The sequence below is a fragment of the Rana temporaria genome, chromosome 5 (assembly GCF_905171775.1).
Source record: "Rana temporaria chromosome 5, aRanTem1.1, whole genome shotgun sequence".
NCBI classification, from domain to species: Eukaryota; Metazoa; Chordata; class Amphibia; order Anura; family Ranidae; genus Rana; species Rana temporaria.
This window is the reverse complement of record NC_053493.1, coordinates 393,344,690-393,366,779: the sequence shown is the minus strand read 5'-3', so window position 1 is coordinate 393,366,779 and position 22,090 is coordinate 393,344,690. Positions and strand designations below refer to the sequence as shown.

The following is a 22,090-nucleotide window of genomic DNA, read 5'->3' as shown; positions in this document are numbered from 1 at the left end:
ATGAAACTGAACCTCAGTCCATTCTCATCGGTTTTGACCAGTCGTGTGTACGTGGCCTAAAGCATGACTTCAGTCAGTTATCAAAGACACCAATTGGTGCTGCTCTGTATTAGTTAAAATGCCTTTAAATGTATTTACAGTCAAACTTTGGATTGCGAGCATAATTCGTTCCAGAAACTTGCTTGTAATCCAAAGCACTTGTATATCAAAGCAGATTTCTCCATAAGAAATAATGGAAACTCAAATGATTCGTTCCACAAATATTTATTCATAAGGCCTTCAGTTTATAGTCCATATAAAAAGATTATAGCAATGCGATTGGTTGTGTAACCATGAAATGTCCATCCACAAGGGGATTATGCCGCGTACACACGATCACTTTTTGTGATGAAAAAAAATGTAATTTTTTATCATAAAAAAAAATGACATTTTTTCAACTTCATTATTAAAAATGATGTTTCCCACACACCATCGTTTTTGAAAAATGATGAACAAAGCGACGGCACTCTAAAGGGGAAGTTCTATCCGCCTTGAGGCTGCTTTTAGCTGGTTACTTGTTAGTAAAAGACGATTCGCGCTTTTTTGTCTGTTACAGCGTGATGAATGTGCTTACTCCATTATGAACGATAGTTTTACCTCCCGTCTCATAACTTGCTTCTGGGCATGTGCGGGTTTAAAACGTAGTTTTTGCCCACACGATCATTTTTTTATGACCCAAAAAATTACATAAAAAATTGAAGCATGTTCGAATTTTTTTTGGTCGTTTTTCAGAAGACGAAAAACAATGTTTAGCCCACACACGATCATTTTAAATGACGTTTTTAAAAATGTCATTTTTTTTATCACAAAAAGTGATCGTGTGTACGGGGCATTAGAAGCAAAATGCAGCAGGAGCTACAGAGTATAAAAGAGAAGAGAGGCGCCTCTAAGTTTATCAATTTGGTTACATTAAATGAAGGTGCAACATTTAGCTGATTTAACATCATTTAGCATAATGATTAAAAGAGGCACATCTAGGTATGCTGGCATCCGATCTAAAGCTGTTCACATAGATCATCCTCCACCCTACCCACTCTCACCGCTGTCAGTCTGCAAACGTGACCAGGAAGACTACCCTGCAGTAGAGCGATCTGAAAGCGAAGCTTGAAGTGCTTGTGGAGCGCAGTGTGAAAGGGGTGACATCGATGGCAGTGAGGAGAATGGTCTATGTGGAGAGCTTTACCCCGGATGCCTGCATACTTGGATGTGCTTCTTTCATTCACCAACCATGTGAATTGCTAAATGTTGTACTTTCATTAAATGTAACCATATTGCTACACTTAGAGGCGCCTCTCTTCTCTTTTATACTCAGTTGTGACATGACGCTACTTGTATATTAAGACATCGCTTGTATATCAAGTTAAAAATTAAGAAATTTAGCTTGTCTTGCAAAACGCTCTTAAACCAAGTTACTCTCAAACCAAGGTTTTACTGTATTTTGAAATGCAAGCAGTGTAAGTACCTGAACGTGGCTTGGTATCGGCCTCGTGCAGTTCCTGAACAGCAGAGCTGCTTGGGAGAGGAAGTAGTAGAACAAAGAGTCAGCCGGTTGTGCTGCAGTTCAAGGAGCATGCTAATAGGAGGAGAGAGCAGTGTGACGGGTGAGCTTATCAGTTGCTGTTTTTCCTTCACCTGTCCATTCGCAGGGTGGTGGCGAGACGAGACCTGTAGGTGAGACCCTTAATGTACCTGCACGCCCCCACCGCTCCTAACTCCTCTAAGGCCAGCGAGGAATACTTGCCTTTCTTAGTATGGGAGAGCACATGACGACCTGCTCCACTGTGACAGTGCTTGGCCCTATCAGCAAATCGTTAGGCTGAGTACTAAGTGAGGTACTATGGTCACCAACACAGGGGATTTAATTTGCAGGCTGCGGAGGAGCTGTCAGGGAGCACAAGTAAGGTGAATCGTCAGAGGATGCCTTTGCTGTTCTTTTTTGTAAGCACAGGTAACAATATTTCCCAACCTACATCTGATAAAAAATATTAACTGTTTTTACAGAACTTTCTCAGACTTTATCAGCGGATGATCCTAAGAGATAAAACAGTCCAGGAGACTCTGAGAGCTCTGCAGAAAGTGGTCAGTCCACTAAAAGGTATTATAGGTAAGTGACTTTATATACAGTATAGGTCATGGTTGACCGAATGAACTGCATTAGCCAGCAGAAACCATTGGGGATTAATCATTATTATTATTATTATTATTATTATTATTATTATTATTATATATTTTTTTTTTTTTTTTTTCACATATTTTCTTCTTTTTTTTTTTTTTTTTTTTTTATTACTTTTATTCCTATTACAAGGAATGTAAACATCCCTTGTTGTCTCCAATGGCACAGAATGGATTGCATCCATAAACGATTCTCTTATTTGGGAACAACTCGCGTACAAGCGTAGTTATATTAGATAGGAATCTATTGGGTTGGTGAGAAGGAGAGGAGCTACCACTGCTCTCATACAGTCTTCCGGGAGGAGTCCAATATATGGTTACAGGACCCTGCGGAGTTAGAATGTTTTTTGTATGTTTTACCCAACCGTTAAATGTTTATAACTAATTCAGGCCGCTCCCCGCTGTTTAGGGGAGACTGGCGCCCTGTTCTGCTCACTGACCCTTCTCGGGTCGGAGGCAGAGGGGGAAGGAATTACACGCGGAGGACACACTTAATCTGCATAAGTTCCAAGTTACTCAGTACAAAATTGCTTTTATGTACCACTGTATAACTGTCTTTAGACGTAGTGGATGGAACAAATGCTATACTGGAGAGTATGACTATGCTGTATTGATATCTCTGTGTCCCCGATAATATATTGCTATTGTGTTTTGTAGCGCATTGTAAATTGTATGTGTGTTTTTTGTGTTTGTTTTCAATAAAAATGATCTGTTTTAAAAAAAAAAAACATCCCTTGTAATAGGAATGGTGTGTGACAGGTCCTCTTTATGGAGAGATGCGAGGTCAATACCGATCTCATGCTTACTAGCCGCAATCGCGGCTTTGTTTACTTCTGGGAACCCGGGCGTGACACCATCACATCGTGCCCGGGCTTCCGACGATCATAGAGATGACTGGTGACCAGATGCCCGGGCTTCCGACGATCATAGAGATGACTGGTGACCAGATGCCCGGGCTTCCGACGATCATAGAGATGACTGGTGACCAGATGCCCGGGCTTCCGACGATCATAGAGATGACTGGTGACCAGATGCCCGGGCTTCCGACGATCATAGAGATGACTGGTGACCAGATGCCCGGGCTTCCGACGATCATAGAGATGACTGGTGACCAGATGATCTCATCTCATTTTGGGCTGAATTCGCACCTGAAACAGACCAAAAGACGCACAGCATTTTTCTGCAAAATGCACCAGACCTGATGTGGAGATATGTGAACCGGCTCCATAGACAGCCGGTCAAAATCTCCTGCTATTGGGAATTGGGCATCCCCGCATCCAATTCGCAATGGTGTGAACCCAGCCTTACACATCCTTTTAATATTTCTAGGTGTTCTTTACAAGATACAGTTTAGGCCCCTTCTAACTCGGCATGAACTAAAATCCCTATGAAATGTTGTTCTGCTGTTTGTTGAATCCATACCATAAGTGTTCGAACTTTTTCTAGGCAAAAGTGGAGTTCTACATGGTACTAAATAGGTGTACCTAATAAAGTGGTCATTTGTCCCTCAATCATTTGGAGCAAGTACACTACTGGATCTTATCTATTAATAGTACGTTAAAATAAAGTGTCGCTCTCCTGCACATAATGCCCAATCAGATTCCAGTTTTCCTTTCTCTGAGGAGAGTCATTTGTATTTTTTTTTTTTTTTTTCTAATGCTAACAATAATCTCTGTTTCTCTGCAGCCAACTCTTCTAAAATATATTCATCTGCTATTGCCAAAACCCCAAAGGTCTGGAGTCCATATCTGGATTCAATACTGAAGGTAATTTAAAGTGATTATTAAGGATCGTTTTTGTTTTTTTGTCTTTTTAAATAACCAACATGTCATGTGAAAAGACAGAGGGCCAGATCCACATAGCCAGTACGCCAGTGTATCTACTGATACGCCGGCGTACTTTCAAATTTCCCGCGTCGTATCGTTGTTTTGAATCCTCAAAACAAGATATGACGGCTTCTGGGTTAGATTTGACAGGTGTACGTCTTCGTACGCCTTTGGATCTAAGATGCAATACTTCGGCGTTCGCTGGGTGGCGTTCACGTCGTTTTCCGCGTCGGGTATGCAAATTAGCTATTTCCGACGATCCACGAACGTACGCGTGGCCGGCGCATTTTTTTACCGGCGTCTGTAGTCGGCTTTTTCCGGCGTATTGTTAAAGCTGCTATTTCGTGGCGTATAGTTAGACTTGCCATGTTAAGTATGACCGTCGTTCCCGCGTCGAAATTAGAATTTTTTTTGTTTTTTTGCGTAAGTCGTCCGTGAATCGGGATGGATGTAATTCACGTCTAAGTTAAAAAAATGACGTTGTTGCGACGTCATTTAGCACAATGCACGGCGGGAAATTTAGAAACGGAGAATGCGTAGTTCATTCAGCGCGGGGACGCGCTTCATTTAAATGAAACACGCCCCCTAATCGCCGATTTGAATTCCACGCCGCTTGAGATACACTACGCCGCCGTAACTTACGGCGCAAATTCTTTCAGGATTTGAACCAGTCAAATGTAAGTTACAGTGGCGTAGCGTATCTCTGATACGCTGCGCCGATCTAATTCTATGTAAATCTGCCCCATAGTGTGCAATCAGCGCAAAAAATAAAAATTAAAATATATAATAAACCCCCCTTATGCAAGCTGTACACTGAAGAATTTTCACAAAATAGCAATGGTAGATAAGGATAAAAGTGCAAAAAAAAACAATTAACCACTTGCTTACTGGGCACATATACCCCCCTCCTGCCCAGGTGAAATTTCAGCTTCCGGCACTGCGTCGCTTTAACCGACAATTGCGCGGTCGTGCGACGTGGCTCCCAAACCAATTGACGTCCTTTTTTTCCCCACAAGTAGAGCTTTTTTTTTTGGTGGTATTTGATCGCCTGTGCGGTTTTTATTTTTTGCGCTATAAACAAAAAAGTGCGACAATTTTGAAAAAAAATACAATATTTTTTACTTGTTGCTGTAATAAATAGCCCAATTTAAAAAAAAAAAAAAAAAATTCTCAGTTTAGGCCGATACGTATTCTACATATTTTTGGTAAAAAAAAAAATCGCAATAAGCGACTGGTTTGCACAAAAATTATAGCGCCTACAAAATAGGAGACAGAATTTTTTTTTTATTTTTTTATTTTACTAGTAATGGCGGTGATCTGCGATTTTTATTGGGAAGGTGACATTTACGTAAGGCTTTTTCCGGCGTAAAGTTACCTCTGCTATATGAGGCGTATCCTATGTTAAGTATGGACGTCGGGCTAGCGTTGAATTTTTCGCCGATTACGTCGTTTGCGAATAGGGCTGTGCGTAATTTACGTTCACGTCGAAAGCATTGACTATTTGCGGGTTCATTTGGAGCATGCGTTCACGGACGGCGCATGCGCCGTTAGTCAAAAAACTTCATTTACGTGGGGTCAGCCATCATTACCATACAACACGCCCACTGCATGGATAATTTGAATTCCGCGGGCTTACGCCGGACCACATACGCTACGCCGCCTTAACTTAGGGCGCAGGTTCTTTCTGAATACAGAACCTGCCTCACTAAGTTACGGCGGCATAGCGTATCTGAGATACGCTACGCCCGCACAAATTTACACCAGGCTTTTTGAATCCGACCCTCTGACTTTACAACCCCTTTTAATTGAACATGTTGAAGTTAGAAGCTGATTGGCTACCATGCACAGCCGCACCAGATTCTGAGTGCTCCGGTTTTAGTAAATCTCCCCTGAATGTCATCAGAATGAGAATACAGATCTATCTTGCACTATTTTGGCAGCCCTTGGATTTCTTGTGTTGTTACAGGTCGGTCAGATGCAGATTCTCCGGCAGAAGATTGCTAATGAGTTAAACTATTCCTGCAAGTTTGACTCCAAACACCTGGCCGCAGCGCTGGACAACTTCAATGAGTAAGATAAAAAAAGATTTTATTACCAAGATTCACCTGATTGACCCCTTATGGTCATTTAACCACTTCCTTACTGGGCACTTAAACCCCCTTCCTGCCCAAAGGACTTTTTACGATTCGGCACTGCGTCGCTTTAACTGACAATTGCGCGGTCGTGCGACGTGGCTCCCAAACAAAATTGTCCTTTTTTTTTCCACAAGTAGAGCTTTCTTTTGGTGGTATTTGATCACCTCTGCGGTTTTTATTTTTTGCGCTATAAACAAAAATAGAGCGACAATTTTGAAAAAAAGAAACTATTTTTTACTTGTTGCTATAATAAATAGCCCAATTTTTTTTTTTACTTTTTTTTTTTATTTTTTTTTTTTATCCTCAGTCTACTCTAGGCCAATACGTATTCTACATATTTTTAGTAAAAAAGAAAAAAAATCGCAATAAGCGACTGGTTTGCGCAAAAGTTATAGCGCCTACAAAATAAGGGACAGAATTATTATTTTTTATTATTTTTTTTTTTACTAGTAATGGCGGCGATCTGCGATTTTTTTTAATTTTTTTTTTTTATTGCGACTGCGACATTATGGCGGACACATCGGACACTTTTGACACATTTTTGGCACCATTCACATTTATACTGCGATCAGTGCTATAAATATGCACTAATTACTATATAAATGTGACTGGCAGGGAAGGGGTAACACTAGGGGGTGAGGAAGGGGTTAAATGTATTCCCTATATAGTGTTCTAACTGTGTGTGGAGGGGGGGTGACTGGGGGATGTGACCGATCTGTGTCCCTATGTACAAGAGACACTGATCGGTCTCCTCTCCCTGACAGGACGCTGTCTGTGAGAGCCGGCAATGAGAGATGATCTCATATGTAAACATATGAGATCATCTCTCATTGGCCGCACAGATCGCCTAGCAAACGGCCACTCCGATTGGCCGTTCACGGTGATCTGTGATTGGCTGTGTCCAAGGGACACGGCCAGCACAGAAGTTCCCCGCTGCGCGCGCGGGGAACGCGGAAAGGGGCGGCCGTAAAAACACGGCGCCCCAGAGAAGTAGAACCACCCTGCGGCCGTATATAGTCGTACGGCCGTCGGGAAGTGGTTAAGCGAAACCCTCCTATTCTTTACAGCCAGCGAGTGCGGCCATCTTAACCTCCGTTTCATCCACATTTGACATGTAATGCACAGCCATTTGATGGCTTGACTGTTTTCTTGAGAGCCAACATAAGCACACTGGCAACTGTGACCGTTCTCCTTCACGCCATGCCTTGAATGTAACTGTTTTGGGAAACGGTAACCCCTGGTTCACACTGAATGCGGATTTGAAATCGTGCAACGTCACTTGAAATCACACAATTTCAAAGCCGCATGTCAAAGTTCACTTCAGGTGCAACTTGACTGACATTTGTGCGACCTCGTGCACAGATGTCTATGCAAGTCGCACCTGAAATCGCCCCAAAATTTCCATTAATAGGGTGTGACTTGTAATGCGATTTGAACCTGTCAAATTGCATGACAAGTCTCACTGGTGTGAACAGGGGCTTAAAGTGGAACCAAACCTATCAATTTTAACTGTTTCAAAGAAGTTGGTATTCCCAGCATGCCAGGAATATAACTGTTAGGCCCCTTTCACATTGGGGCGTTTTTCATGCGGTACAGCGCTAAAAATAGCGCTGCTATACCGCATGAAAAAACCTGCCCTGTAGTCTTCAATGTGAAAGCCCGAAGGCTTTCACATTGAAGCGATGCGCTAGCAGGAACGCTCCAAAAGTCCTGCTAGCCGCATCTTTACCGCGGTATAGGAGCGGTGTGTTCACCGCTCCTATACCGCGCCTTCCCATTGAAATCAATGGGAAAGCGCGGTAATACCGCCCGCAACGCGGGCGGAATTAACCCTTTTTCGGCCGCTAGCGGGGGTTAAAACCTCACCGCTAGCGCCCGAATATCGCGGTAAACACGATGGTATAGCCGCGCTACAAATAGCGCTGCTATACCGTCACCACGCTGCAATGTGAAAGCAGCCTTACATTTGCTTGTTCTCTCAACCAAACTGCCATACCATCAAATGGCTGTTGTTCTTAGACCCCTTTTAACACTGAGGCATTTTTCAGGCGTTAAAGGGCTAAAAATAACGCATGTTAAGCGCCTGAAAAACGCCTCAACTGCAGCCCCAGTGTGAAAGCCTAAGACCCCTTTCACACTGTGCCGCCCATAGTGTCGGCGTTAAAACGCTTCTATTTTTAGCTGCGCTTTACCATCGGATTTGTGGTGCTAGCGGGGCGCTTTTATCCCCCACTAGTGGCTAAAAAAGGGTTAAAACCGCCCGCAAGGCGCCACTACAGCGGCGCTTTGCTAGCGATTCAGCAGCGCTGCCCAGGGCGCTTTAGGAACGGTGAGTTTATCGCTATTAATGTGCTCCAAACGCTATAGCGCCTGCAAAGTGCTTCAGTGTGAAAGGGATACAATCGCTTTCACACTGGAGCGGTGCACTTGCAGGAAGTTGGAAAAAGTCCTGCAAGCAGCACCTTTTTTAGCGGTTTAGGAGTGGTGTATGCACTGCTCCTCCACCTCCCCTGCCCACTGAAATGAATGGGCACCGCAGCCAAAGCGCTTTGGCAGCAGCGCTTTTCGTGAACATTTTAACCCTTTCTCGGGCCGCTAGCGGGGGGTTAAAAGCACCCAGCTAGCACCTGAAAAGCTCTGCTAAAATGACGGTAAAGTGTCGCTAAAACTAGCGGCGCTTTACCACGAATGCTGAGCAGTGCCAGTGTAAAAGGGGTCTAACTGATCACATGTGCAGCACCATGACAGTTACAAATAAAAGCGAGTGGCAGCTTCCTTGGCTGAAAACAATAAGAGGGTTTAATTTCTCTTTAAAGTGGTTGTAAACCCACTTTTTTGTCTTTTGCCTACAGGTAAGCCTATAATAAGGCTTACCTGTAGGTATAAAGAATATCTCCTAAACCTGTACGGTTTAGGAGATATTCCCCTCGCAATGCGCCGCTGATTGCAGTGGTGCATGCGCAGGGGGGATGCCCGGCTGAAGGGCCGGCCCCGCCGACCCATGCCGGAAAGGAAATCTCCCGCGCGCATCCGCGGGAGTGACGTCATCGCCGCTCCAGCCAATCACAGCGCTGAAGCGGCGATACCCCGAAAACGCGCTCGGCGTGGACCAGGTAAGTTCCCTTCCTCATTCCGAGGTAAGTATTTCATAATGAGCTAATATGCGGTGCATACTTGCTCATTATGGCTTTTGCCTTGCAGGTGTAAAAAAAAACAATATGTATATGCGGGTTTACAACCGCTTTAAATTGGTGGGTTTAGTTCCATTTTAAAGCGGGACTAAAGTCTAAAAAGAAAAAACTGGGCATAGGCAAACTCTTTATTGCAGAAGAGACATGCGTAAAATGGTAATGACATAAAAACACACCCACCGTTTGAACTAGATGGACTAATGTTTATTCAACCTTACCAACTACTGTATGTAACTATATACATTGTATAATGCATGTTAAACAGATGGTGACCGTTCTCTTTTATCCATTCCAGAGCCATTCTGTCAGATATAAAAGCTCATTACCAGGATCCATCCCTGCCGTGCCCCAAGGATGACAACACTCTGCTGTACGAGATCACTGCCTACCTGGAGGCTGCCGGCACACACAACCCTCTGAACAAAGTAAAGTACTCATTTTTGTTCATGACCATCTAAGATGCGCTATAGCTTGATCTGGTCACCTTACAATAAGTGGCACATCGCATCTTGATTGGTCATAGTGATCATAAGGTCCAGAGGAGGCACTCTCACTGGCTCTGTCATTTTATGCCTGTAATCCGATGTGTCCAATGACAGGACTGCACATGCAGGAGCTCCGTTCCCCAGAAAGTTCTAGTACATCCTTCCCGGAACAATAGGGGAGCCGACCATCTGTATATGTACAGAGACCAGCCGCAAGAGCTTAAAGAGGACCTGTCACTTGTGAAATGTTTGTTTCTTATTTTATTTGATGCATGTTATGAAATGTACTATCCTAGTCAATGTACTAGGAATGTTTCTCTTTGGATCTCTCCATAGATGCTGCTTGACACTTGGCTTTTTTTTTGTCTGTTTTGATTTTGCAGATTTATGTCACCACGAAGCAGCTTTCTTTTTTCCCCATCACCAACTTCCTCTTTCTGGTTACTCAGTTACCCAAACTTCAGTATACCAAGAACTTAGGTAATGTATTGCACTGTTTTGGAGAAGCTGCTTGTATATAAAGTACAGTGTTGCGTGTGGATAGCTCTTTTCCCTTTTGCTTAGTCTATCCATTTTATTGTACAGGCTGAACTCCACCTTTTGCATATATGTGAGCTGTATTATCTGCTGAAGTATCTTTTATTCTGTTCAGTCAGTTTATGTTTCAGGCACATTTTCTAAACCGCCTAGCCAGGCAGAAGGCACCTCTGTTTGTAGTTCCCAGTCTTAGGCTGCATTCACACCTAGGCGTAGGCGATTTGTGGAGTTTTTTACCGCGATTTGCCGCGACAAATTGCATCGTTTTTCACCGCGATTTGCTGCGACAAAACGCTGCGGTTTTGTATAGGTCATTGTCGGGTATGGAGAACGCCGAAGCCGCCCGATATGCCGCACAAAAAAGGGTCCGGGACTTGTTTGAGCTTCAGGCGTTCGGCGTGGAGATATGAACCATCTCCATAGAGAATCATGTTATTTCTCCCCTCCAGCGTATTGTAGCGTCTGCAGCATCCTTCTTCTTTTTTTTTTTTTTTTTTACATCCAAACTGCTCATTCAATATAAATTAACTTTCCTTTTCAATCTGCGGTGCTGTTATTTTTTATAAAAATGCAATATGGCTACCTGGAAGCCTTCTATACACAGATGGTGTACAGAACCCCCCAGAAATACCTGCATTCAAATTTTAGGCATTCCTTGCAACAAAAATAACATTTTTGGTAAACTGTTCCCAAAGGGAAATAACATCTAAAGGGGTGCAGACCCAGCAACGTTCCTCATTAGAACCTTGCAAGTGCAGCAGCTGGTTAAAGTGGAGTTTCCATCCCAACATTTTTTTTTTCATTATTGTGCTCATTAGACCTAAAAAAGTAAAAAAAAATGTTTTTTTTTTACTCATCTGGAAATCCCTGTTGCTATGCAGTCCCACGAAATCTGCCTTTGAAACCACCTAGGATTCTGACATCATCTCCCTCTAATGCTCCTGGGAAATGTGTGTCATCATTTCCCAGGATGCAGTGCGCTGTCCAATTATCACTCCCCATCCAAGACTTCCAGGAAGTAAGTGCTTGTAGGCTTCACAATGCCCACAAGCAAAATGACAACGGTGTAGACATAGTTTTATAAACTTTTTTTAATATCTATGCGGATCGGCGGGGGATTGTAAAATAGTAAGTGACCGGATTTATATTATAAAAACGCAGGAAGAAAGGACATACATTTAAAAAATGCTGATTGTGGTTGGAACTCCGCTTTAATAATTATAAAATCTTAGGCTCCATGCACACTAAAGCTGATAAAAGCTATAAAAAAACACCAGTAGCTTTGCAGGGAGCCTTTCAACGTTTTTTTAGCGTTTTTGCAATAGCTTTAATGAGCGTTTTTCAGTGTAGCTTTTTTTTTTTCCAATGGATAAAAAAATGCAAAAAAACACTGGCGCCAGCGTTTTTAAGTGTTTTTCGGCGTTTTTGCACTTTGAACGCAAATTTCGGGCGTTCAAAAAAAAAAGCCAATAAACTCCATAGCTCATTAAAGTGGAGTTCCACCCATAAATATAACATTACATCAGGAGTTTTAAAAAAAATGTCATTAGTCCTTTACGAATTTTTTTTTTTTTTTTTAGATGCCTTCAAAGTGTTGTTGCTAGGCAGAACAGTTAATCTTCCCACTTCCTGCACCTAGGTGCTTAAGCTTCACCGCACAGACTCCTGGGAATGTAGTGGGTGTAACTTTCCAGGAGTCTGTGCACTCCCCAGTCTCAAAGAATCATGTGACTTGGACAGCACAGGTGCTGAAACCTGATCTGACACTGCTTGTGCAGCACTGAGCATGTGCGAGATCTGCAAGGCTGAAATCCAGGAAGTCATACAGTCTGGCTTCATGATGCCCACACTTAAGATGACCCCAGTCAATTTCTATATTATAAAGTGTCTAAATGCTGTAACAACCTAACAAAACGGACCTTAGTTTACAGACTAACTTTAGTAGAATACATTAAGCTTGTGTATTACAGGGGTATTTATATATAAAAAGTGAAATTGTGGCCGGAACTCCGCTTTAACACTAAAAAACGCCCAGGTGTGCATGGGCACATAGGCTAACATAGAGTTTTGTTTATGGGCTTTAAAAAAAAAAGCTTGAAACGCCAATAAACTGCAGTTTATCAGATTCAGTGTGCATGGAGCCTTATAGAAACAGTCTCCCCCCCCCCCCCCCCCCCCCCGGTACTTTTGGGATTTTATGCAGTATTAAAATTCAATACAAATTTAATTTAAGATAATGTATACATAGACATAAGCATAGACTTATTTTAATTGATTTATTATCAAACCAATAAAAACAGATTAACGATGATTGTAGTAAGTTCCCATGTGATGATCCTGACGCGTTTCAGGACAGAATACGTCAGAGGGATCAATGTTATCTCCATTACGAACGCTATTTTTACCAGAACGTGCGCTCCTGTCTCATACTTGATTCTAAGCATGCATGTTGTTTTTTTGTTTTTTTTTCTTGGAAAAGCGTACGCCCGAGTGGTTTTCGCGCCAAGAAAAAGAACGACGGGAAAAACGACGAGAAAAAATAGAGCATGTTCTATTTTTTTTGCGGGCAGTTTTCTCGTCGAGAAAACTGCTATGGAGCATACACACGACTGGTTTTCACGACCAAGCGTTTTCTCGTCATGAAAAACGGTCGTGTGTACGCGGCATTAGAAATTAAGGATAGGGAACCTCTTTATTTTGGTGAAAAGACCACAACCTGTATAAACCAGCGGTTGATGATTCTGTCTCTTCCACATAGGTATGGCCTGCAGGAAGCCAGCAGACGCCATTGACTGGCCACCACTAGTCGTGGGTTTACTGACGCTGCTGAAACAATTCCACTCCCGGTATACAGAGCAGTTCCTTGCCCTTATTGGGCAATTTATTCGCTCTTCCATGGAGCAGAGCACAAGGTGAGCACAAGAACATTCATTCATGTTGGATTGTCTTTTCTCCCTATACAAGTCGATAGTAATGCAAGCAGCTAAGGAATTCAGAAGCATCCCGGGTTGATTTCAAGTGCAAGATAAATTGTGCGGCATTTGCCCCTCTTTTCCTCCACTCAACCCAAGAGTCCATTAGTAGTTTATATGAATTTTAGAGTTTGTTTGGTGAGTCTGAAGTAACATTATGTGGATAGAATGACTTCTGTTTTTGGGTTCCAGCCAGAAGATTCCGGAGATGCCAGCAGATGTAGTTGGTGCACTTATGTTTCTGGAAGATTATGTTCACTATACTAAGCTGCCCAGGAGGGTAAGTAGATTTTGTGTCTGCATGATTATCCTATACTGTGCCTTGAAAAAGTATTCATACCCCTTGAAATTTTCCACATTTTGTCCTGTTACAACCAAAAACTTAAAGGGGTTGTAAAGGTACAATTTTTTTCCCCTAAATAGCTTCCTTTACCTTAGTGCAGTCCTCCTTCACTTAAAGCGGAGTTCCGGCCACAATTTCACTTTTTATATATAAATACCCCTGTAATACACAAGCTTAATGTATTCTAGTAAAGTTAGTCTGTAAACTAAGGTCCGTTTTGTTAGGTTGTTGCAGCATTTAGACACTTTATAAAATAGAAATTGACTGGGGCCATCTTAAGTGTGGGCATCATGAAGCCAGACTGTATGACTTCCTGGATTTCAGCCTTGCAGATCTCGCACATGCTCAGTGCTGCACAAGCAGCGTCAGATCAGGTTTCAGCACCTGTGCTGTCCAAGTCACATGATTCTTTGAGACTGGGGAGTGCACAGACTCCTGGAAAGTTACACCCACTACATTCCCAGGAGTCTGTGCGGTGTAGGTTAGGAAGCATTAAGCACCTAGGTGTGGGAAGATTAACTATTCTGCCTAGCAACAACACTTTGAAGGCATCTAAAAAAAAAAAAAAAAAATTTGTAAAAGACTAATGACATTTTTTTAAAACTACTGATGTAATGTTATATTTATGGGTGGAACTCCACTTTGCTTTTAAATGTCCTTTATTTCTTCTGAGAAATCCTCACTTCCTGTTCTTCTGTCTGTAACTCCACACAGTAATGCGAGGCTTTCTCCCTGGTGTGGAGTGTCGTGCTCGCCCCCTCCCTTGGACTACAGGAGTGTCAGGACGCTCTCTACGTTGCAGATGGAGAAAGGAGCTGTGTGTTATTGGGCGTCCTGACTCTCCTGTAGTCCAAGGGAGGGGGCGAGCACGACACTCCACACCAGGGAGAAAACCTTGCATTACTGTGTGGAGTTACAGACAGAAGAACAGGAAGTGAGGATTTCTCAGAAGAAATAAGGACATTTAAAAGCAAAATGGAAGGATGAGGTAAGTGAAGGAGGACTGCACTAAGGTAAAGGAAGCTATTTAGGGGGAAAAAATGTGTACCTTTACAACCGCTTTAACCACTTAAGGACCGCCTCCTGCACATATACGTTGGCAGAATGGCACGGCTGGGCACAAGCACGTACCTGTACGCCCTCTTTAAGTGCCCAGCCGTGGGTCGCGGGCGCGCGCCCCGGTCCGAAGCTCCGCGACCGCGGGACCCATTCGCCGCTGGAGTCACGCGATCGGTCCCCGGAGCTGTAGAACGACGTGTGTGTAAACACAGCTTCCCCGTTCTTCACTGTAGCGCTGTCATTGATCGTGTGTTCCCTGATATAGGGAAACACGATCAATGATGTCACACGTCCAGCCCCGCCCCCCTACAGTTAGAAACACATATGAGGTCACACGTAACCCATTCAGCGCCCCCTAGTGGTTAACTCCCAAACTGCAATTGTAATTTTCACAGTAAACAATGCATTTTTATAGCATTTTTTGCTGTAAAAATGACAATTGTCCCAAAAATGTGTCAAAATTGTCCGATGTGTCCGCCATAATGTCGCGGTCACGAAAAAAATCGCTGATCGCCGCCATTAGTATTAAAAAATAATGTTTTTAATAAAAATGCAATAAAACTATCCCCTATTTTGTAAACACTATAAATTTTGCGCAAACCAATCGATAAACGCTTATTGCGATTTTTTTATTTTTTTTTACCAAAAATATGTAGAAGAATACGTATCGGCCTAAATTGAGGAAAATTTTTTTTTATATATATTTTTGGGGGATATTTATTATAGCAAAAAGGAAAAAATATTGAATTTTTTTCAAAATTGTCGCTCTATTTTTGTTTATAGCGCAAAAAATAAAAACCGCAGAGGTGATCAAATACCACCAAAAGAAAGCTCTATTTGTGGGAAAAAAGGACGCCAATTTTGTTTGGGAGCCTCGTCGCACGACTGCGCAATTGTCAAAGCGGCGCAGTGGTGAATCCCAAAAACTGGCCGGGTCCTTTACCTGCATTTTAGTCCGGGTCTTAAGTGGTTAAATGTATTTTATGTTATAGAATATAGACTAACACAAAGTGGCACATAATTGTGAAGTGGAGGGAAAATAATAAATGGTTTTCAATTCTTTTTACATATCAATATGTGAAAAGTGTGATGTACATTTGTATAGCGCCCCCCTGAGTCAATACGTTGTAGAACCTCCTGTCACTGCAATTACAGCTGCAAGTGTTTTTGGGGATGTCTCTACCAGCTTTGTACATCTAGAGAGGGACATTTTTGTCCATTCTTCTTTGCAAAAAAGTAGGGTTGTCCCGATACCGATACTAGTATCGGTATCGGGACCGATTCCGAGTATTTGCGGGTGTACTCGTACTCCCGCAAATACCCCCGATACCCAAATAGAATACTTGCCCCCCCGCCGTCGCCGTGAAGCCGCATCCCGTCTCCATTCGCCGCATCCCCGCTGCCGCCGACTGTCATACGCCGGGAACATTACAGCTTTGAATAGCTGTAATGATTGGCTCCGCGCATAGACACTCCCCCTCGCTCGGGTGAACTGTCCAATCCCGAGCGAGGGGGAGTGTCTATACGCAGCGCCAATCATTACAGCGATTCAAAGTTGTAATGTTCCCGGCATATTACACAGTCGGCGGCAGCGGGGATGCAGGTAAGTGGGACATGGCTGCATGGGGGGAGACGCTGGATACATGGGGGGGAGACGCTGGATGGGGGGAGACGCTGGATACATGGGGGGGAGACGCTGGATGGGGGGAGACGCTGGATGGGGGGGGGAAACAATGGCTGCATGGGGGGAGACGCTGGATGGGGGGAGACAATGGCTGCCTGGGGGGAGACGCTGGATGGGGGGAGACAATGGCTGCATGGGGGGAGACATGGCTGGATGGGGGGTGACAATGGCTGGATGGGGGGTGACAATGGCTGGATGGGGGGTGACAATGGCTGCATGGGGGGTGACAATGGCTGCATTGGGGGTGACAATGGCTGCATGGGAGGTGACAATGGCTGCATGGGGGGTGACAATGGCTGGATGGGGGGAGACAATGGCTGGATGGGGGGTGACAATGGCTGGATGGGGGGTGACAATGGCTGCATGGGGGGTGACAATGGCTGCATGGGGGGCGACAATGGCTGCATGGGGGGCGACAATGGCTGCATGGGGGGTGACAATGGCTGCATGGGGGGTGACAATGGCTGCATGGGGGGTGACAATGGCTGCATGGGGGGTGACAATGGCTGGATGGGGGGAGACAATGGCTGCATGGGGGGTGACAATGGCTGCATGGGGGGTGACAATGGCTGCATGGGGGGTGACAATGGCTGCATGGGGGGTGACAATGGCTGCATGGGGGGAGACAATGGCTGCATGGGGGGAGACAATGGCTGCATGGGGGGAGACAATGGCTGCATATGTGGGGGGACATCGCTGCATTTGGGGACACATTTAAAAAAAGTATCGGTATTCGGTATCGGCGACTACTTGAAAAAAAGTATCGGTACTCGTACTCAGTCCTAAAAAAGTGGTATCGGGACAACCCTACAAAAAAGCTCAAGCTCTGTCAGATTGGATGGGGATGTTCAATTTTTCAAATAAAGAACTTCTGCCACATGTACAAGGACAAGGCACCCCTCCTCCCCGGTACCAAGGTCAGACATTAGTTCATGCCCAAACGCAACACAAACTCTGCATATAGAAAGCAATCTTCAAGCTTATCCAAAATGTTGGTAAGATTACAGCCAAAGACCTCAGAATTCCTTAAAGCGGGGGTTCACCCTTAGAGGGCACTTTTTAGCCTTAGATTCCTGCTCGTTTTTACTAGGGGAATCGGCTATTTATTTTAAAATATGAGCTGTACTTACCCGTTTACGAGATGCATCCTCTCCGCCGCTTCCGGGTATGGGTCTTCGGGAATGGGCGTTCCTTCTTGATTGACAGCCTTCCGAGAGGCTTCCGACGGTCGCATCCATCGTGTCACGATTTTCCGAAAGAAGCCGAACGTCGGTGCGCAGGCGCAGTATAGAGCCGCACCGACGTTCGGCTTCTTTCGGCTACGAGTGACGCGATGGATGCGACCGTCGGAAGCCTCTCGGAAGGCTGTCAATCAAGAAGGAACGCCCGCTCCCGAAGACCCATACCCGGAAGCGACGGAAGAAGATGCAGCTCGAAAACGGGTAAGTACTGCTCATATTTTAATACAAATAGCCGATTCCCCTAGACCGAACGAGCAGGAAGCTAAGGGAAAAAAAAAAGAAATGGTTGAACTCCCGCTTTAACACACATCACAAAGCAGTGCTTATTTATAAACCTCGAACTCAAATTAGTGTATTTCTGTGCTCCATTATATTGCAGCATGTGAACTATTAACCACTTGCCCACCAGGTTAATTCTGGCACTTCTCTCCTTCATGTGAAAATCACAATTTTTTTGCTAGAAAATTAATCAGAACCCCCAAACATTATATATTTTTTTTTTTTAGCAGACATCCTAGGGAATAAAATGGCAGTCATTGCAATACTTTTTGTCACACCGTATTTGCGCAGCGGTCTTACAAGCGCACTTTTTTTGGATAAAAATCACTTTTTTGAATTAAAAAATAAGACAACAATACATTTTGCCCAATTTTTTTATATATTGTGAAAGATAATGTTACGCCGAGTAAAATGATACCCAACATGTCACGCTTAAAAATTGCGCCCGCTCGTGGCATGGCGTCAAACTTTTACCCTTAAAAATCTCGATAGGCGACGTTTAAAAAATTTTACAGGTTGCATTTTTTGAGTTGCAGAGTAGGTCTAGGGCTAGAATTATTGCTCTCACTCTAACGATCGCGGCGATACCTCACTTGTGTGGTTTGAATACCGTTTTCATATGCGGGCGCTACTCGCGTATGCGTTTGCTTCTGCGTGCGAGCTCGTCGGGACGGGGCGCTTTAAAAAAAATTTTTTTGGTTTTCTTATTTATTTTTATTTAGTTTTATAATTTTTTACACTGAAAAAAAAAAAAAAAAAAATTTTTTATCACTTTTATTCCTATTACAAGGAATGTAAACATCCCTTGTAATAGAAAAAAGCATGACAGGTCCTCTTAAATATGAGATCTGGGGTCAAAAAGACCTCCGATCTCATAATTAGACTTAAATGCAAAAAAAAAAATTAAAAAAAAAAAATGTCATTTTTTCAAATGACAAAAAAAAAAATGTTTCTTTAAGAGGCTGGGCGGGACTGACGTTTTGACGTCACTTCCGCCCAGCAGAGCTATGAGGACGGGTGAAGGAGATTTCTCCTTCAGTCCCGTCCCCGTTCAGCTGCCGGACACATCCGATCCCCTCCGCCGCTACCGACGGCTACGGTAAGCGGCGGAGGGCGCGGGAGAGCGGCGGGAGGGGGGGGGGGGCCCTCTCCCGCCCCCGATAACGGCGATCTTGCGGCGAATCCGCCGCGGAGACCGCCGTTATCGTGTACACCACCGCCCCCTGAAAAGATGAATATCTCGGTTGTGGCAGCAGCTGCTGCCGTTATCGAGATATTCAACTTTAAAAAGAGGACGTCTTTTTGACATGGGGCGGTGGTCAAGAGGTTAATATTATTATTTTTTTCTGCTTGTTGTTCTATCCACACTCTAATGCCTATAGAAAATCACATGCATAAAGTGCTGATTAGTGCCACAACTAATTATTAATTAACCACTTCAGCTCCGGACCATTTGGCTGGTTAAAGACCAGGCACTGCGATTCGGCACTGCGTCGCTTTAACTGACAATTGCGCGGTCGTGCGATGTGGCTCCCAAACAAAATTGACGTCCTTTTTTCCCCACAAATAGAGCTTTCTTTTGGTGCTATTTGATCACCTCTGCGTATTTTGTGCCAGATCCACGTACATCGGCGCATATATAGGCCGGTGTAGCGCATCTCATTTACGCTACGCTGCCGCAACTTAGAGAGGCAAGTGCTGTATTCACAAAGCACTTGCGTCCTAAGTTACGGTGGCGTAGCGTAAATGTGCCGGCGTAAGCGCGCCTAATTCAAATTGTGAAGAGGTGGGCGTGTTTTATGCTAATGAATCGTGACCCGACGTGATTGACGTTTTGAACGAACGGCGCATGCACCGTCCGTGGGGGTATCCCAGTGCGCATGCTCTAAATCACGTCGCAAATAGTCAATGCTTTCGACGTGAACGTAATTTACGCAAAGCCCTATTCGCGAACGTTTTACGCAAACGACGGAAAATTCTACGCTGTCCCGACGTCCATACTTAACATTGCGTACGCCTCATAGAGCCAGGGGTAACTTTACGCCGGAAAAAGCCTTACGTAAACTACGTAAAAAAATGCGCCGGGCAGACGTACGTTTGAGGATCGGCGTATCTAGCTAATTTGCATACTCGACGCGGAAGCGCCACCTAGCGGCCAGCGTAAATATGCACCTTAGATCCGACGGTGTACTAAGACGTACGTCAGTCGGATCGAGCCCACATTCAGGCATATCTTGTTTTGTGGATACAAAACAAAGATACGACGGCGCATCGTAGAACTTACGCGGTGTATCAATAGATACGCCACCGTAAGTGCTTTGTGGATCTGGCCCTTTATTATTTGTGCTATAAACAAAAATAGGATGACAATTTTGAAAAAAAATCTATATTTTTAACTTTTTGCTATAATATCCCCTAAAAATATATAAATAAAACATTTTTTTTCCTCAGTTTAGGCTGATACGTATTCTTCTACATATTTTTGGTAAAAAAAATCGCAATAAGGGTTTATTGTTTGTTTTTTTTGCGCAAAAGTTATAGCGTCTACAAAATAGGGGGTCGTTTTATGGCATTTTTATTAGTAATGCCCACGAACGCTGCACATGTACCCCCCGGCCCCAATAAAAACTAAATTTTTAGGCTCTATAAGCCAAACTGCCTTTGTAGATAAGGCCTAAACATGACCACCAAGAAAGTAGTATTTACAGAATGACTAGTAGCAATGGCAGTGTGTGTGTATACTCGAGTATAAGCCGAGGCACCTAATTTCACCACAAAAAAATGGGAAAACTTATTGGCTCGAGTATAAGCCTAGGGTGCCCATCTGCATGCCTCACTGTGCCTATGCCTCACTGTGCCTATGCCTCACTGTGCCTATGCCTCACTGTGCCTATGCCTCACTGTGCCTATGCCTCACTGTGCCCATGCCTCACTGTGCCCATGCCTCATTGTGCCCATGCCTCACTGTGCCCATGACTTGACTGACATTTAACATGGGAGTCTATGGAAGGGGTGCCCGGCTTTGAAAAATCGGTGCCCCCCAGACAACAAACTTTTCACACTTGTAGAGGAGAAATGAGGCTACATGTGTGCCACGGTCCAGGTCCAGAAGACCTACGACTGGCCAGTATTGGGTCCACAAAATCACCGGAGAAATGACCGTTTAACATGGGAGTCTATGGAAGGGGTGCCCGGTTTGAAAAATCTGTGCTCCCCGGCCATAGGTTCCCTGGACAACAAACTTTGCACACTTGTAGAGGAAGAGTGGGGCTACATGTGGGGTCCAGAAGACCTACGACCAGCCGGTACCGGGTCCCCAAAGTCCGGGAGATTAGGCGCAAAAAAGGTGACTTCGAGTATAAGACGAGGGGGGCATTTTCAGCACAAAAAAAAATCTGCTGAAAAACTCGGCTTATACTCGAGTATATACGGTATCTTGTTTTTATATTGATGCCCCTGGCAGTGTGATATCCTCTAGTAGCATTGTTTTATTTAACTGTACTGATTTTTTTTTTTTTAGGTTGTTGAAGCTCATGTGCCTAACTTCATATTTGACGAGTTTAGGACGATCCTCTAGTTGGAGACTGAGAAAAGCTGATAATCTACACTGCTGCCCCAGGAAAAAAATCTTTGCGGATTACCAAGCCTGGTTATAGCGGTCTCAGGCCCGGTGACCAGTAGTATAGCAGTCTGGTTATAGAAATAACTGTATACATTCAGTAGCACTTACACTTGTGAATAACGGCTTAAAACATTTCATTCTGTGCTCTCAGGAAATATAAGCCTCTTGTAATTTTTTTTTTAATAAAATGTCATCTAATCCTTATGTGTGTGAGTGATGTGTGACTCCCTAAGATTAGAGATGCAATAAAGCCGGCCATACAAGGATCGAAAATTTGACCAGTTCAGCAGGGAACGGCCAAGATGCGATCCATCAGTTGACTTGAGTACAACTAGCCTGTCAGATTTTTTTTTTTACATTCGATTTATTGCCGGCGGCTAGCAGTAATCTCGTTCTGCCAGCCGGGAATGCTCCCCACACCACCCCGCTGGCAGATCACAATAGCGATATAGAAGACATTCCCCCATTGACATTGACTGACTGTGTTGATGGGGCAATCAATCAA

General features: G+C 43.9%; 1 protein-coding gene across 1 annotated transcript in view; it reads left to right on the top strand.

Moving 5' to 3' along the window:
• Positions 1–21,789, top strand: part of WASHC5 (WASH complex subunit 5) — a 101,070-nt gene extending 79,281 nt beyond the window's left edge. The window contains exons 22-29 of the mRNA XM_040354954.1: positions 2,041–2,143; positions 3,898–3,977; positions 6,004–6,107; positions 9,659–9,788; positions 10,232–10,328; positions 13,144–13,297; positions 13,550–13,637; positions 21,484–21,789. Coding sequence (XP_040210888.1) covers positions 2,041–2,143; positions 3,898–3,977; positions 6,004–6,107; positions 9,659–9,788; positions 10,232–10,328; positions 13,144–13,297; positions 13,550–13,637; positions 21,484–21,540 — 813 coding nt within the window. The 3' untranslated portion in view covers positions 21,541–21,789. The remainder of the gene's footprint in view (positions 1–2,040; positions 2,144–3,897; positions 3,978–6,003; positions 6,108–9,658; positions 9,789–10,231; positions 10,329–13,143; positions 13,298–13,549; positions 13,638–21,483) is intronic.
• Positions 21,790–22,090: the final 301 nt, after the last annotated feature.